The sequence below is a fragment of the Eublepharis macularius genome, chromosome 14, assembly GCF_028583425.1.
Source record: "Eublepharis macularius isolate TG4126 chromosome 14, MPM_Emac_v1.0, whole genome shotgun sequence".
Lineage (NCBI taxonomy): Eukaryota > Metazoa > Chordata > Lepidosauria > Squamata > Eublepharidae > Eublepharis > Eublepharis macularius.
The window spans coordinates 25,188,825-25,206,976 of record NC_072803.1 but is presented as its reverse complement, the minus strand read 5'-3'; the positions used below and the strand labels follow the sequence as shown (position 1 = coordinate 25,206,976).

General features: G+C 44.5%; 1 protein-coding gene across 1 annotated transcript; it reads left to right on the top strand.

The window, feature by feature from the left end:
- The first annotated feature begins 5,547 nt into the window (after positions 1-5,547).
- Positions 5,548-18,098, top strand: BRF2 (BRF2 RNA polymerase III transcription initiation factor subunit). Its single transcript, XM_054997201.1, has 5 exons — positions 5,548-5,567; positions 7,962-8,163; positions 9,459-9,518; positions 12,096-12,417; positions 16,511-18,098. Exons 2-5 carry the CDS (start codon positions 8,010-8,012, stop codon positions 17,220-17,222), a joined length of 1,248 nt encoding a protein of 415 aa, XP_054853176.1. The 5' UTR covers positions 5,548-5,567; positions 7,962-8,009; the 3' UTR covers positions 17,223-18,098.
- The last annotated feature ends 54 nt before the right edge of the window (positions 18,099-18,152 follow it).

The following is an 18,152-nucleotide window of genomic DNA, read 5'->3' as shown; positions in this document are numbered from 1 at the left end:
CCTAATCCAGTTGCCTGCCGTTTACATTTTAGACTGCAAAACAGGTCTTACATCTTTGTAGCATCTGTTTTGGACCACTGTGAGAGCCTGTTTGGTGTGGCATGTTTATCTGGATAACAACTGAGGCGATCCAGATTCAAATACCTTTTCTGCTGTGAAAATTAGCTTTATTACCCCATTGCCCCGCTACATAGAAACATGGAACTGATACCCCTTCCAGTGCCCCCTACACTTACAGGGCCCATAAAGCCACATGAGACCCCATCTTAAATCAAGCCAGAGAATCCTGGCTTAGATTTAAAGGGGGAATTTGAGAAGGGATTTCACCTAGAATCTATGGCATACTACAGATTATGCCCTTTGAAGCTGGCATTTTTTCCAGGAGAACTGATCTCTATTCTGGAGATCCGTAGTGATTTTGGGAGAACTCCAGACCCCAGCTGGAAAGTGGCAACCTAATAGTATGGAAAGAAGCCCTCTGGTTTCAATCTACTTAGGTCCTTAACTGTTATTTAATTTTAATATCAAAGAGCCATATACAATAAAACCACAAGATTATAGTGATAAAAATATATATAAAATATCACAGTTTAATATTTTGTCTTTCCCACCATACATCCCCAAGGGTCTGTGTTCTCTTAACTATTTCTTTTGTAGAATGGCCATTGTCCATGTTTCCTGAAACCATTCTGAACAGAGGAATATCCAGCCTTTTTCCTAATATTCCATTACTTTTTTTTTTTTGCTTTAATGGTAACATCATTAAATCTGATCCCCAGCAAGATGCCTGCCAATGGAGCCCATTTGCTTCTTAGGGAGAAAATCCAACGGACTTTGAATGAAACAGGAAACAAACACAAACACGGGGAACTACAGGTCACTGCTTGCCAGCTGACTGACTACTAGTGCTGAGTTCATTCCAGCCAGGGTTGTCACATCCTTTGCTTGGGCACAGTCCTTTTAAAATATCTCAGGGCTTGGCAACTTCTCCCTGTGACATAGGGAACAAATCCTCCCTTTCTTTCAAACTGAAATCAAAGTACATCTCTTCCTCAGAGCAAAGGCAATCCGGCTATCCATGGAAACCATTGTATGATTGTCCCTGCCTCTACCACATGATATCCATTTTGTGGTGGAATTCCTTACTCAAAATTGAAAAGTACCCATAGGCTCGACAGAGTTGAGGATCCCTGATCTAAATCAACCAACCAATCATTTTAAATAATTTAATACAATTATTTTGGGATCAAAACAGATAACAGATAATTTCATTATTTACAGAATGTATATCTGCCCAGTGGATTTTTTTAAAAAAATTAGAATACAGGTTCAGAATATGAGTTTGAAATTAGCTAAGTGGCTGTGGATCTTTAAGAAAATCTTTTTAGAGAGCTCCTTAGCCTTCTTATAAGGAAATGCATTTAACAAATTCAAAAATGAGTTGATACTGTGGGGAGGAGGATGGCTTTCTCTGGACAGCATCGTGTTGATTCACTGGAAGATGCCGCAACCATACTCTTGTCTAAAATCCCCTGGTTCATCATACAGTTTTCATGCACCTACTTTTGCTGGCCAGCTTTCTGATTTGAGAGGGCTGGAAGTGTAAAGCAAAGGCGCCATCTGCCGGTTCCTCCTTTGCTCTTATGTACTCAGTTCTTGATAAAAATCATTTCATCTGATTGTATGCTGATATGTCCATTTCTTAAAGCGTGCTTGTGTGTGTAACCTGTGATATCAGTAGCTGAGGATGCAGGGTTGAACATGTTTGGTAAAACAAGAGAAGCTTGGAATACATCTACCAGCATGCCACTGGCACCATCCAGTGGGTACTTGTGTTACTTATGCCAACCACATTTCCTGCAATAAAGCAATCTGGATAGTTGTCTTTGCTGTTACAAGTAACCAACAAAAGGGAACAACTTCCCAACACGTTCCAAATCAAAACCAGAGAGCACGCAGGCTCAAGGAAGTCACAACAACATGCGTTTTATGCTGTACAGAATCACAAATTATATCGTACAGTCCCAAATTTACAATATGATAAAAGCCCAAACAGTGAACTGTTGTACTACCAATCAAACATTCAATATAAAGTTTCCATTCAGTATAAGTTCTGCTGTTATGGGGTGAATTCACTATTAGCTATATACATGGCATGATCCTAAGCAAAGTGTCCAAGTTTAATATTATTAGCAGCCGAAAAGAATGTCCACGGCAAGATTATAATCACGGCAGTTTGACAGTGTTAGCAGCCGGAAAGAATGTCCACGGCAAGAGTTATAATCACGGCGACGAGCTGCACCGGTATTTCTCACTTTTACTCGTTTCAACAAATTGTTCTTCTTCAGGCCGTTAGTTCTACAACAGATCATAATAAAATAAACAACCACAAAATACATTGCCAGCCGCAACTGTCAATTACAGATATGTATGGAAATTATATACTCACATCACCATCTATTAGCCACAAATCCATCTATTAACAACGAAAAATAATGTCATGTATCAAGTGCTCATGCGTACTCAACGCCAGCTGTTATACTATTCCCCTCAATTATCCAATCAGTACTTAAAGGACCTTACAGCTTCCACATATGGTGTAAGTAAGTGCGAAACAGTACCCTTTTGAATAATGATACAACTAATTTATGCATATAATATTCCCTACATACAAATTGTATAATAAATACTATTTAATCAATACTCAATAAATACATATTACATACATACATACATACATTAGTACAAATCACTATAACCATATAAGCCCATTAATTAATGGCTCTCATTAAAACAGACTTATCTAAAATGGGCAGGCTGAAATTTACAAAAATAGGCAGGCTGAAATTTATAAAAATACTGAGTAATCTAATTCATTGTTCAGACCCGCTGGTGTCAGGGTATTAAGTCGGAAAATCCAGCGTGCTTCAGACTGTAATAGAAATCTATTTGCATAGCCCGGAACGCTGACAACCTCTAAAACGGTGAACTTAAATTCTCTTTCATTCCTATGATATGTTTTAAAATGATCAGACAAGGGCGCTTCCTGATTTTGGGTTTTGATTTTAGAAATATGTTCCTGGATCCGTAATCTAATTGGGCATGAGGTACTTCCTATGTATAGTAAAGTGCATGTGCATTGGATAAGGTAGACTATATTCCTCGTGGCACACGTTGAAAACTGTTTTGCGTACAGCGGGCGACCGGTTTTAGGGTGCATTATATTCTTAGGGTCAATGCTAAGTGAACAGATGTTACAATGGCCGCAAGGGTAATGACCCTGCGGAAAAATAGAAGGAACCTCCTGCATCTTTAAATCGGAGTGAACCAGCATGTCATGGAGGCTCCTAGTACGTCTAAACCCTATTCTCAAAGGAGAATTACAACCCGGAATGTCCTGCAAAATGTGCCAATTCCTTTTTACAATGCCTGCTATTTGTCCTGCCAAAGGTGAAAAATCCATAGCCCAAGTGATTTGGCCATCAGATGCCTGGATCCATGCCATGGTAACATCAAGACTTGACTACTGTAATGCACGATACATAGATTATACGTCTAAGTTAACTAGACTCCAATTGGTGCAAAACACTGCGGCCTGACTGTTATCAGGAGTGAGCGGGAGCCTGAACATCACCCCCATTATGCAGTCACTCCATTGGCTACCTATCAGTTACTGTACTCAGTTCAAGGTATTGGTTATCACATACAAAGCTCTTCACAGCCTTGTTCCAGCATACCTACAGGACTGCTTCCCTCCCTATGTTCCTCCATGGCAATTTTGCTCATCTAAACAAGGTCTCCTGCAGATGCCACCCTGCACATGGGCAAAATCAACAGCAGCGCATACATGGGCTTTCTCTGTGGTGGCCCCTTCCCTGTGGAACAGCCTGCCTGAGGAGGTCAGAAGAGCCCCCACTCTCCAAGCTTTCTGCAAACGATGCAAAACCAAACTATTCCCAAAAGCCTTTTGTATTATAGGGAGGGGTCTCAGTTGCTCCACTGATGAGTTAGGGATCATAGACTTCACCCATAGACTTCACCACTATGTTGCCTTACATACACTATCCACTGCTTTAAATATGTGCTCCTATGTCAGCCCTGTGCTTATGTTCTGTTTCAGCATTTATTCAACTCTGTATTGGATTCTTGTTAATGTTGTGTCTTTATAAATGTGTTTATTTACCCTACGGCATTGTTTATGAAATTGTCCTTGATACTGACTGTACTAATCTCACACTGTGTACTCTGCCTTAAATCTCAGTGAGAAAGGTGGATTATAAATAAATGAATGAATGAATTCCTGAAGATTTGGGGTGGAGCTTGATGAGGACAGGGTTCGGGGAGGGGAGGAGCTTCAGTGGGGCATAATGCCATAGATTCATCTCTGTAATTTGATGATCAGTTTTAATTCCACATCTCCAGGTCTCACCTAGAGGTTGGTAACCTTACATATATGGCTAGTACTTGTCAGAGTATGCAGAAGGGTCTGGAGTTACCAAGATTTTTTTTAAAAAAAACTATCTCAAGCCTCTCCTTTAGCAAACCACCAATGCAGATCCATTGCCTTCTTCCCTTGCTGTATTAAAAAATAAATGTATTTATACCTGTCCTGGTGGATAAGATGACTAGAAGAACATGCTGGAACTGGATGACTTTAACTTTAGAATGGGGAGAGTCTTATGGCAAATAGCTTGTCCTTTTGCTTCTATTGCTTCACCCTGAGATTTAATATCTTCCTCTGGAGGTCTTGAGATGAAAGTTAAAAACCTTCACCTTTCAGTGTGGCAATCCCAACAAGAGACGTGCTGTGGGGTTCAAGCCAGGTGCAGGTAGAGTTGCCAGCCTCCAGGTAGTGGCTGGAGATCCCCAGGAATTACAACTGGTCTCCAGGCCACAGAGATCAGTTCACCTGGAGAAAATGGCTACTTTGGGGGGTGGGGTCTATGGAATTATGCCATGTCAAGGTCTTTTCCCTCCCCAAACCCCACTTTCTCCAGGTTTCACCCTCTAGATCTCCAGGAATTTCCCAACTTGCAGCTGGCAACCCTAGGTGCAGGTCAAGCCTGACTTTCGCCTTAAAGCCAGTTTCAGGTAGGTAGCCATGTTGGTCTGAAGGACAAGAGTAGGATTTGAGTCCAGGGACTCCTTAGAGACCAACAAGATACTCAGGGTGTAAACTTTCGAGAGTCAATACTCCCTTATATCTAAAGAAGGGAGCCGTGACTCTTAAAAGTTTATACCCTGAAAATCTTGTTGGTTTCTAAGGTGCCAGTGGACTCAAATCCTGCTGCCCTTCACGACTGCTCCTTAAGTCCTGACGGGTAGCTGGCTGTGATCACACACATTCGATAACCAGGGTACGAGAATTCCTGCGTCTAAGCATATCTTGAGTGCCTACCACGGAACGTTACTGTCTCTCTTTTGCGTTCCATACGGAGAACATTTTGCGAAGGACCGCGTCAGAGCCGTCTGGCGTGTTGTCACGGAGATTGCCCGGAAGAAGCGTGTCCTGTGTCTAAAAGGTTCCCCCTGGTGGTTATTCCGGTTTTGGAAGGGCCCTGCGTCAGGTAAGTAAATTGATGCGGGGAGAGAATTAAGGTTATGTACAGTTTGCTTCAGGGAGGTACAATTTGCTTTGGGCGTGGAGCTAAAGGAAGGTTTCGCCCTCTTCTGATGCAGAGGCGGAGGGTTCCTTCTCGCTTCGTGTCTCCTTATTAAAAGACACTAGCAATGTGCGGGGCGGGGTCGTGCTATCGTTTACAGCACTGGGTCTGTAAGGCGGATGTCGGTATGGCCGCACAGTTAGTAATGCTCTTTTAAAGAGCGGTAAATACCAAGTATAGTTTGCATGCATATCCACTGATTAGGCCAAACCTTCACCCACTGCAGAATGCTGTTTTCTACAGTGACCGAGTAGTCGCCCTTGGAAGGCTCAGAGCAGAGGTCAAAGCATCCCCCTTGTTTTTGGCTTGCACCGGCTGGCATTCAGAGAAATAAAACAGGAATCCAGTAACATTTTAGAGGCAAATAGAAATTTATTCCAGTAAGCTTTCATTAACCAGATGAAATCTTATGCTGGAACAAATAGTTTTAGTCTGCACAATGCCACTGAGCTCCTGTTTTACTTTATTGCTACAGGCTATTATGTCTTTCTGTCCTGGTATTCATAGGTATGCTATCTCTAGACCTGGAGACTCCACTGATTTTCCATAACTGATAAACAACAACAACATTCAATTTATATACTCTCCTTCAGGATAACTTAATGCCCACTCAGAGCGGTTTACAAAGTGTGTTATTATCTTCACCACAATCACCCTGTGAGGTGGGTGGGATGGAGAGAGCTCCAAGAAGCTGTGACTCACCCAAAGTTGTCTCTCAATTTTTGCTGTTTTAAAGCTTTGCAAGTTTTTGTGTATATACCCTATTTACATATTTATTGTGATGTCTTTGGAATTGACTGTACCAACTTACACCGTGCAATTCGCCTTCCATCTCTGTGAGAAAGATGGACTATAAATAATGTAAACAAATAAATGTGTCTAATTCCTTTTCAAAACTGTCCAAGCTAGTGGCAGTCACCATACACTTGAGTCAGGGGATTCTGGTAGTTAAATATATTTATTATATATATTTATATATATTATATATATATATATAATATATATGTGCAAATGTTTGGTGAAGTTTTCCCCATGGTCCCATTTTGCTGCCCTAGAAAATTTTACTTGCTAAATTTTGACCTGGCTTGCTGCTGTGAAAAGCCTTCCAGAAGGAAAAGTGTTAGCAGTTGTAGTCAGTTGTCTGCTCTAAAATCTCTTGGAAATCTTGGGCTTCAGGCCTGGTGTGTAATAAGAAATTGCTTTGAGTCTGTTTCCCTTGCACATCTGGCTTGTGTATCTGATCAGGACTGAAGACAGTGATTCAGATGAGAGCATTTTTAAAAAAGTATCTCTTTTAGTTAAGTGATTGTCAAGGCATTTTACCAATCACAGATTAAATATGGCAGCCCTTGGACCTCTGACTGGTGGCAGAGGTCAGAGTGCCCTTCCCCTAGGGTTGCCAGCCTCCAGGTAGTGGCTGGAGATCTCCCAGAATTACAACTGGTCTCCAGGCAATAGAGATCAGTTCACCTGGAGAAAATGGCTACTTTGGGGAGTGGACTCTATGGAATTATGCCATGCCAAGGTCCTTTTCCTCCACAAACCCCACTTTCTCCAGGTTCTCCGGGTTTCACCCCCCAGATCTCCAGTAATTTCCCAACTTGGAGCTGGCAACTCTACCTTTCCCTCTTGTCTTCAGTCCCTGGACAGAACAGGTGCCTACCCTTGGTCTCTCTGTCCATAAACATTTCTTCAAAGTATTTATAAATTGTCTTTACAGTTAGCAATAAAACAGCAGAATTATCTCAGGTTGTTGGCTGACTTTTCAGGAACTGATCACATAAAGCCCTTGGCCCCAGTTTCTGCCTCTCCTGCCTTTTCCTTGGGACACCTAGGTGTTTTTATAAATGTAGATGACTTGGTAGACTTGCCCCAAGTGGTAAAGAACCTTCTAGCTCACTTCAGCAAACTGTGTAATGATACACAAGCATACAGACTTGCCTTGAAGTTAGGGGAGGGATGGGGATCTGTCTTATTTCCTTGTCCTTGCACTCTCCTAGTAGAATCTTAGATGAATCACTGCCATTGCTGGGGTGTTGTTTTCAAATTGTGTTTGATATATTGAAATGTTCCATAAAATTAGGAATGACAATGTGTTAGTGTTACTCTGTCCAGGCTGTTGCATGAAGAGTTTTTAAGTTTAAAAGGAAATAGATAAATGACATTTCCTTCTCAAGAGTCAACTCGAAAATTACTCTTGATAAGTCTGGTGCTATAAATCATAGTTAACATTTTCCATGGCCTAATATAAGCATTTTGTGGATGGTTATGTTTTCCTATTTATTTGTTTGTTTGTAGCCCACCTTTCTTACTGAAACCCAAGGCAGCTTACACAGTACAAGTGATATGTCAGGTCAAAGGAAGTGCCCAGACTGTGGCTCTTCGGAAATAGTAGAGGATTCTCACTATGCTCAGAACCAACTGGTGTGTGCAGCCTGTGGCTTCATTCTGACTGAAGGTCTCCTCACAACCACTTACACTGATGAAGAGCATTTGCATGGTGAGTTCAAACCTGCTAGAATACATGGGGAAGGGGAAGGAACTATTCTTCACTCTATGTATCACATTTATTCAAGGCCCATTGGACACTGGGTATCTTGCTCCAATGTAAGGGAGACCAGATTTGCCTGTGTAGAAAAAAGGCTCATGTTACACTGCTACAGGTCACAAATTCCTGTCTGTTCTATCTTGTTTTTGAATGAAATACATGTACAGATTTATAGTTTGCATCATCTTAAGAACTCAATATTGCTAAAAGTACTTTATAATAAAAATAACTGTTTTTATGTACTATCTCTGCAGCTTCACTTTATTTTCCTATTTTAATGTATTAGCAACTAAAGGATAGGTTTTGGAGGGCTGAGTGTTGTTATAGTCACGTTTGTGGGTTACCAGTGTTGCTTCCAGCCTCAGCTACTTTGTATTCACCTCCAAAGATTGGGGGACCCTCTAGAGTATTCCACAGTTCATGAGAAACTGCCACTAGATGATCTTGGTTGCCAGACAGGATATCTTCTAACCATACACCATCTACTCTAACTTCTAGATCTATGGCTGGGTGCTCTACATTGAAAGTATCCTTAACATGGTTTATCCTGCCAGTATTTTCTTGAAAACCTCTCAAGTAAAGAAGTTTACAACCTCCCTAAACAACATCTTCAATTGCTGAACTTCTCTTTGGAAACCTGAATGTAGTTTCCTACCATTAAAATCCATTCTTCTTGGCTTTACCTCATTCAACTGAAAAAAAAAATTCTAAATTTTGGGACATTGTCCTAAATATTTTAAAATTTGCAGTGTTTTCCCTTTAACTCCAGTGATTAGAACTGAACTGAAATACCAGCTGTAACTTGATACAGCCTCCACTTTCCATCTGCTGCTATTATTCAGCTTGCTTTCCAAAAAATAATAAAATGCACATGGTGTCCCAGTGTTTTCAGAGTTGGTATCAGCACATAAAGATATCAGTGCATTTCTAGATGAGCATAAAAGGAAATCATTGAGGATCCCTGAAGCCCTCTTGAGAACTCATGGTTCTCAGGTGTATTATGAAGGAAAAAGCTAAGAGCAGTAGCTGGAGGAGTTCCATGCTGTGGAGCCATCACAACAAAGGCCTAATCATCCAACACGATGATGGGATGCTCAATCACTGGATAGCAGATGAGCAAAGAAACTTCCCAGGGAGAGCATTGAGGAGCAGGTCTCTAAGACAGCTAGATCTTACACTACCATTGCATCCATTGTGAGTTTTGAAAAAGGCTGCTTGTCTGATGTATTACACTTTTTTCCTCCCAGAGGTGACCTATTCACGAAGTACTGGCCAGAATGAACAGCTGAGCCGATGTGTGCAAAGAGGTAAGCATTTCATATTGTCCATCTGCATTTTCAGTACAGAAGTGAGCGTGCCTGCCATCCACATACTCTTGCTGCCTTTCTAGAAGCAAAGAAAGTCAATTTTTAATCTTCCTTTCTTCTGTCCTGGGAGACAGGATGGACATCCCCCGTGTAGTCCAGAAGGATTTCCTTGACAGTCTTTAAAGGTTTAGTTGATGGAGGTTTGATTTTGGTCTAATGGCTGAGCCTTTTACTGACTGGGTGACTTTTGATATCCAAGACTTTATTTATTTATTTATTTGTTTATTTGTTTATTTATTTAATCGCATTTCTAGACTGCCCTCCCCATCAGACGGGCTCAGAGCGGTTTAACAGCAGCTTAAAACAATAAAAACATTAAAACATCATCTCGAACAATTAAAATTGGCGGGTGTAGAATATTAAAATACAGCATTGTCCTGCATGGGTGGTGAAAGGTCTTCAGTGGTATGGCTGGCGAGAGGACAGCCTAGCCCCCACCAAATGCCTGGTGGAACATCTCCGTCTTGCAGGGCCGGCGGAAAGATAACAAATCCTGCTGGGCCCAAGTTTCCTCAGACAGAGAGTTCCACCAGGTCGGAGCCAGGGCTGAAAAGGCCCTGGCTCTGGTAGAGGCCAGGCGGACCTCCCTGGGGCCAGGGACCATCAGCAAGTTCTTAGTAGCTGATCGAAGCGACGTCTGGGGAACATATGGGGAGAGGCGGTCCTGAAGGTATGCTGGGCCCAGTCCGCATAGGGCTTTATAGGTCAACACCAAAACCTTGAACCGGACCCGGTACTCAACCGGTAACCAGTGCAGCTGACAGAGGATATGTATTATATGAGCCATGATTGGTGCTCTGGCAACCACCCATGCAGCTGCATTCTGAACCAGCTGCAGTTTCCGGATCAAGCCCAAGGGAAGCCCTGCGTAGAGTGAGTTGCAGTAGTCTAATCTGGAGGTGACCGTTGCCTGGATCACTGTTGTAAGGTCATGGGTCGATAGGTAGGGGACAAGTTGTTGAGCCTGTCTTAGATAGAAGAAAGAGGATCTAACAACCGCTGCGACCTGTGCCTCCATAGACAAGGAAGCATCCAGGACCACCCCCAGGCTCCTCACTCTCGACACCGGCGTAAGTGGCGCTCCGTCGAGAGCAGCTATTCTGCACCTATTCAGAGGACTTAATAACTGGACATACAAAACCAACATAAACTAGGGCTGGTTAGTGTGGCAGTGCCGTGAGGAAAAGGAAAAGAGTATGTATTGACTGACTAAATAAAATCCTAGGAACGTTGAATGTTAAAATTCCTTGTCTAACTTGTATTGGGTTAAAAATAATTGATTTAAAAATAATTCAAATTTCATGTTATACTATCTCAGATACAAAAGAATTGGCTAACCACAACAGGGTATTTAAAAACACAAACACTGATGTGGTTAGGAGATCAAAGTGCACGTGTGTTTGGGTGAATTGAATTTGTAACCTGCCTGGGGAGCTTCAGGCAGCTTGCAGCAATTCATTTATCGTTTTTAAGCATTTCTCAAGCTTTCTGAGCGTGTGTGCACCCACTGAACTTGGCATACTAATCCAATGCTTGCATGACAAAAGGGTAAATAGAACCAGATGACATTTGTCTCTCCTAAAACCCTAACTGAGGAAACACCATTAGAACAAAGCAGCAAATCTTGGGTTGATGAAGCAAGTGGGGGCTTCCCCCTCCTCCATGTCCAATGTGAGCCAGTAAGAATCCTTTGCTAATGGGCTTGTGATCTGTTGCTATCCCTGCTGGTGAAGAGAAGAAGCCTACATTTTTCTCAGGATCCTGTCCCTCCCTGGACCTTTGCTCACTTGTTCCCTGTACGACACCAGGGTACTCCACTGATGAAGAACCACGGATATGGTATGTGTGTATAGTATCTTAAATGTATAGTATAGTAAATGCCTGAGATGGTTCACAACAATGAATTAAAATCCATCACAAACATTATAATCTAAAATAACAATAGAAAAACCACCCAAACCAACAAAGACCACTAAGAGCAATTAAAAACAACAGGCATAGGAAGCAATGATGGCATGGCTGTTCTAGGCACTTCATCTGCTGTTGCTCACTGGGCCACCACTTTATGGCTATTGTGGTGATATTTCAGCATCTCCTGAGGCAACAGCAAAAGTGACCTGGGGTCGTTTGCCTCAATCCAGCTCAAAGATGTTTTGATGCCTGCAGGGGTGATTTGAACTGTGTATATCCTACACTTCCCAGCCAATGCAGGATCTTGAGTCAGCTTGCAAAAAAAGATGTTTTATATCATAATAACATAAACACACATTGAAAGTTGACCAATTAAAAAAAATCTTCAGCAGACACTGAAAACTCAACAAGCCTATTGCCCAGTGAATAGATAAGAGGGATGTTTTTCATAACCCGGATGCCACATCTGAAAAGACCCTTTCTGTTCTCATTGCTTTGATAACAGAGGGAGACAGAACAAGGCCTCAGATAAATATCTTAAATAATGTATGTCTGTGTTTGTAGAAATATTTCTTTAAGTATGAGGCTGTGGTATTTCCCCTGCAGGGATTGGGCGTGTCCGGGACCTCTGCAAAGTTCTTCAGCTTCCCTCTCTGTTTGAAGATACAGCTGTGGCCTATTACCAACAGGCAATCAAACACTCCTCCTTCCGCCTGGTCAGCTTGGAGAAGAAGGAGATACTGGTGGGCTGTTCTGTCTTTGTGACTTGCCGGCAGCACAACTGGCCCCTGACCATGGGCTCCATCTGCCTGCTACTCTATGCAGAAAAGGAACTGTTTGCCAGGACCTACTTGCAGTTCTTGAAGGAACTGGCACTGGATGTGCCAGCTCTGAGCTTGGTAGACCTGGTGAAAACTCATCTTGGCAGGTACTGTTAAATTCTTTTGTCCTTTCCCTGATCCACTTCTCAAACTTGTTGTGTAGCTATTATGGAAACACATTTTTGGAGATGAAATTTGCAGCCCTAAGTGGCCCTCTCCTAGGTCAAGATGAGCTCAGCAATTTTTTTTTAATGTCGTTTATACCCTGCCTTTCTCCCCAGTGGGAATCCAAAGCAGCTTACATCATTCTCCTCTACTCCATTTTATCCTCACAACCCTGTGAGATAGGTTAGGCTGAGAGTACGTGAGTGGTATAAGGTCACCCACTGAGCTCCCATGACAGAATAGGAATTCAAACTTTGGTCTCCCAGATCCTAGTCTGACACCACTAAACAACACTGCCTTGCTTTCACACTTGCAGTTGCTCAAAAGTTGCCCTTGAGCCTTAGAGATAGCCATGTGTGGCAGAAGGAGCTTTCAGTACAATCTGAGGGTCACAATAGAAGTTGCAATAAATCTATGACTGATGTCCAGAGACAGCCCCAGCCTGGAAGTAATGAGAAAAATAAAAATCAAATCTGTCAATACTAGGGGTGTGCAAGCCAAAAATTTTCGGCTAAAGCCGAAAGCAGAAAGCCGAAAGAGGATTCTCTTTCGTATAAGCCGAAAGCCGAAACGGCCAGCCGTTTCGGCTTTCGGCTTTCGGCTTACTTTCGGCTTTCGGCTTTTTCAATGGGAAAATGCCTCCGGCGTCTTCCCGGACGTCTGGGGGAGGCATTTTCCCACCGAATCAGCCCAAAATTGGTGGGGACCTTCCTCTAACCCCTCTCTACAACCCCCCCCCAAGTTTCAGACCGATTGGACTTTGGGGGGGCATGTTATGGCCCCCCAAAGCAGGTCCCCCTATCCTCCCATAAGAAAGCGAAGGAGCAGCATATTGTTAGCATGCTGCTGCTCATCTTCTTCATTATTTCCTATGGGGAAAAATGAAGAAGCATGCTTCCTTTGCCAGGGGTGGCATTTTGCATGCAAAATGCCCCCCAGCCCTCTGGGACCCTTCTCCCACCCTTCCTCCCACCCCCCACCAAGGCTCAGACTGCTCCCACTTGGGGGGGGCCATTTCATGGCCTCCCCAAGTAGGTCCTCTCAGCCCCTAAAGTCCACCCCTTACAGCCCCACACAAACCCAATTCCCCCCCCAGCTGCCACACACAGACCCAAATCCACCCCCACCTGCCCCACACCCATAACCCCAGGAACAGGCTGGCAAAGGCCAGCCCTCTCCCTTTGTTCCCTATGCTGGGAACTTCTAAACTCTCTTTCCCTGGGCAATTCTGCACAGCCCAGGGGTGCCACAATGGTGGGCACACTTCTGAGTGCCAGCTCGTCCCTGTGAAAGAGCACCTGAACCACAGACACCCTCCCTCAAATTCCCCCACCACCTACAGAGATGGCTGGCCAGCCAGCCCCATTGTTCCCTATGATGGGAACCAACTGCACAACAAAGAATAAAACAAGAACAACACAAAATAAAGTTTTTAAAAAATTATTTTCTCCCTTCCAAAGTACAAGTAGGCAAAGCATTATGACACATTACACCAGCAGTCCCCCACACAGAAAAATAACACAACTCACTTAACATCAGAGAATCACAAAGCATGATTCCTGTCAAAAACACTTTATTTCTTGAACAGCTTTAGGTTACACAGCAGGGGGGAACACCAAAGGGCATGGCAGCACTATCTTACACAAAAATAACACAACTCACTTAACATCAGAGAATCACAAAAACACAATTCCTGGCAAAAACACTTTATTTCTTGAACAGCTTTAGGTTACACAGTAGGAGGGCACAACAGGGCATGATAGCAATGTACTACAAAAAATAATACAACCCACTTCACCGTTTTTGACAGCAAATGTGTTTGTGTGATTCTCTGATGTGAAGTGAGTTGTGTTATTTTTGTGTAGTACACTGCTTTCCTGCTCTGTTGTGCCTTCCTACTGTGTGACCTAAAGCAGTTACAGAAATAAAGTGCTTTTGACAACAATTTTTTGGGGTGATTCTTTAATGTGAAGTGAGTTGTGTTATTTTTGTGTAAGATACTGCTTCCATGCCCTTTGGTGTTCCCCCCCTGCTGTGTAACCTAAAGCTGTTCAAGAAATAAAGTGTTTTTGACAGGAATTGTGCTTTTGTGATTCTCTGATGTTAAGTGAGTTGTGTTATTTTTGTGTAAGATAGTGCTGCCATGCCCTTTGGTGTTCCCCCCTGCTGTGTAACCTAAAGCTGTTCAAGAAATAAAGTGTTTTTGACAGGAATCGTGCTTTGTGATTCTCTGATGTTGAGTGAGTTGTGTTATTTTTCTGTGTGGGGGACTGCTGGTGTAATGTGTCATAATGCTTTGCCTACTTGTACTTTGGAAGGGAGAAAATAATTTTTTAAAAACTTTATTCTGTGTTGTTCTTGTTTTATTCTTTGTTGTGCAGTTGGTTCCCATCATAGGGCACAATGGGGCTGGCTGGCCAGCCATCTCTGTAGGTGGTGGGGGAATTTGAGGGAGGGTGTCTGTGGTTCAGGTGCTCTTTCACAGGGACCAGCTGGCACTCAGAAGTGTGCCCACCATTGTGGCACCCCTGGGCTGTGCAGAATTGCCCAGGGAAAGAGAGTTTAGAAGTTCCCAGCATAGGGAACAAAGGGAGAGGGCTGGCCTTTGCCAGCCTGTTCCTGGGGTTATGGGTGTGGGGCAGGTGGGGGTGGATTTGGGTCTGTGAGGGGCTAATGTGGGGATTTGGGTCTGTGTGTGGCAGCTGGGGGGGAATTGGGTTTGTGTGGGGCTGTAAGGGGTGGACTTTAGGGGCTGAGAGGACCTACTTGGGGAGGCCATGAAATGGCCCCCCCAAGTGGGAGCAGTCTGAGCCTTGGTGGGGGGTGGGAGGAAGGGTGGGAGAAGGGCCCCAGAGGGTTGGGGGGCATTTTGCATGCAAAATGCCACCCCTGGCAAGACAAGCCTCCCCCAGCTGTCAGTGGTAGAGAAAAGAGCACCTACTTGGGGAGGCCATGAAATGCCCCCCCCCAAGTGGGAGCAGTCTGAGCCTTGGTGGGGGGTGGGAGGAAGGGTGGGAGAAGGGTCCCAGAGGGCTGGGGGGCATTTTGCATGCAAAATGCCACCCCTGGCAAGACAAGCCTCCCCCAGCTGTCAGTGGTAGAGATGAGAGCAGAGCACCTACTTGGGGAGGCCATGAAATGGCCCCCCCAAGTGGGAGCAGTCTGAGCCTTGGTGGGGGGTGGGAGAAGGGCCCCAGAGGGTTGGGGGGCATTTTGCATGCAAAATGCCACCCCTGGCAAGACAAGCCTCCCCCAGCTGTCAGTGGTAGAGAATGAGATTAGAGCACCTACTTGGGGAGGCCATGAAATGGCCCCCCCAAGTGGGAGCAGGCTGAGCCTTGGTGGGGGGTGGGAGGAAGGGTGGGAGAAGGGCCCCTGAGGGTGAGGGGGCATTTTGCATGCAAAATGCCACCCCTGGCAAAGGAAGCCTGCTTCTTCATTTTTCCCCATAGGAAATAATGAAGAAGATGAGCAGCAGCATGCTAACAATATGCTGCTCCTTCGCTTTCTTATGGGAGGATAGGGGGACCTGCTTTGGGGGGCCATAACATGGCCCCCCAAAGTCCAATCGGTCTGAAACTTGGGGGGGTTGTAGAGAGGGGTTAGAGGAAGGTCCCCACCAATTTTGGGCTGATTCGGTGGGAAAATGCCTCCCCCAGACGTCCGGGAAGACGCCGGAGGCATTTTCCCATTGAAAAAGCCTAAAGCCGAAACGTTTCGGCTTTTTTTCTTTCGGCTAGCCGAAACGTTTCGGCTTAGCCCGAAACGTTTCGGCTAACCTGAAAGAAACCGAAACACTTTTGTTTCGGCTTTCTTTCGGCTTTCAGAAAGCCGAAATGCACATCCCTAGTCAATACTGTTACAATTGAAGCTAAAGAATTTCCTTTTGCTGTGTGTCTTTTTGGGACAAAGCCCTCTCTGATCATTCCACATTCATAGAACGCTGTGTTTGGCTTATAACAGCATCCTGCCTTTCTCTCCTTCAGGTAAATCCCTCCGTCTAATGGAATTTCTGGTTTTGTTTTTTTCCCCCAGCTTTAGGCTTTGCCAGGACTCATCCAATGTCCCAACCAAGTTTGTGGAGGATAAGGAGAAACTGCTGGCTAGAACAATCCAGATAGTGGAGCTTGCCAGTGAGGCATGGCTGGTGACTGGCCGGCACCCCATCCCCATAGTCACAGCAGCAGCCTACCTGGCTTGGCAGTCATTATGCCCTGCTGGTCGCCTCACTTGCAGTCTTTCTCAGTTCTGCAAGCTTGCTGGTGTAGACCTGCCACCACCAGCTCACCTGAGGTTGAAGGAGCTTCACGGTATCCTCCTTAGGATGGCATCTAAGCTCAGCTGGTTGCAGGTGCTCAAGGTGAACAGGAAGAACGTGGCAAAATACATTGCAGACCTACTGCAGCATCGCTGCCTACTCCTGCGGTCTGCCTTCCGCACAGGGGACTCTGCTGCAGATGACCACTTAGGAGACGCAGCAGCAGCAGCACTACAGGCCACAGAAACAGAGAGGGAAGCAGAGATGGGAAAGGCTTCTCTTACAGGAGAGAAGCACAAGTGCAGCAGTGAGCGGCCCCCGTTGCTCCCGCCCTGCCTCCTTAACCCCAGGAAGAAGCTGCGAACAACCGTTCCCTGCTCAGAGCTCTTGGTCACTGGAGACGAACCCATTTTGGATAGTGAAATAGAGCAATACCTTCGGACCCCAGAAGAAAGGGAGAGGTTCAGCAAAGCCCAAGCCTGCCTGTGATGGTGAAGCTGCAGGGATTCAGAGAGGCACGCAGCCACCATCTTCTGGTCCGTAACTTAGTGTTCCAGAGCTGTTTCCATCCCAGTTGTAGGAATAGCTTGATTGGGAGGGAGTGGCATTGAAATAACATTTGAAAGCACGTGCTCAGGTGTGTGCACTGATGGCTATAGTTGCCATCAGCGCAACTATGTCCATGACATTAACTATGACCATGGAAACAACCAGGGCATTGGTCTGTGCACGTGTTCTGTTCAGTTCTTGCAAGATTAGCATGGGATGGCCTCATGGTCAAGCACTTCCAGTGCTGCCAAAGTAATGCATATACATGTGGACAGGAAGCAGCAGCCTGTAAGAGTTCACTCTCTCTTCCTTCCCCTATGTTGTCTTAACAGTAACTACTTCCGCTTGACTCTTCAACAAAGAGGGTGGAACGGAGCTTGAGAAAAATACCACCACCTTGGGCTGCCTTTTTTGAAAGAATGTTTGCTCTTTTTTCTCTTTCTCTCCATATATCCACATACACCTGCACAAACCCTGGTCTCTGGGGACTTTCAGCTGTCACAGGGATGTTTTCTTTGCTCATACTTGGCCCATTGGCTCCTGTATGTCACAGCAACCAACCCAAAAGAGGTCATGAATGGGCTTGTAAATACTTTGATTCACTGCATTGCTCTGCTTGTGCTGCCCTACCCTCATATCTCTGGGGACTGGGGAAAGAAGAGGACCAAGTATTTGCCTAGCAGTGATACATTGGACTCCCTGTTCCGTGGTTGGAATTTTGATGGCTCCATAAATCTGTTCACTGCTTTTTTAAAAAATCTCTGGCACAGCACCTTTGCAGCCAGATTTAATAAAGGCCTGACTGACTTGACAGATTCTGAATTGTTTGGGTTGTTCTTGCATCAGAGGAGCGAGAAAGAAAGAGCTAAC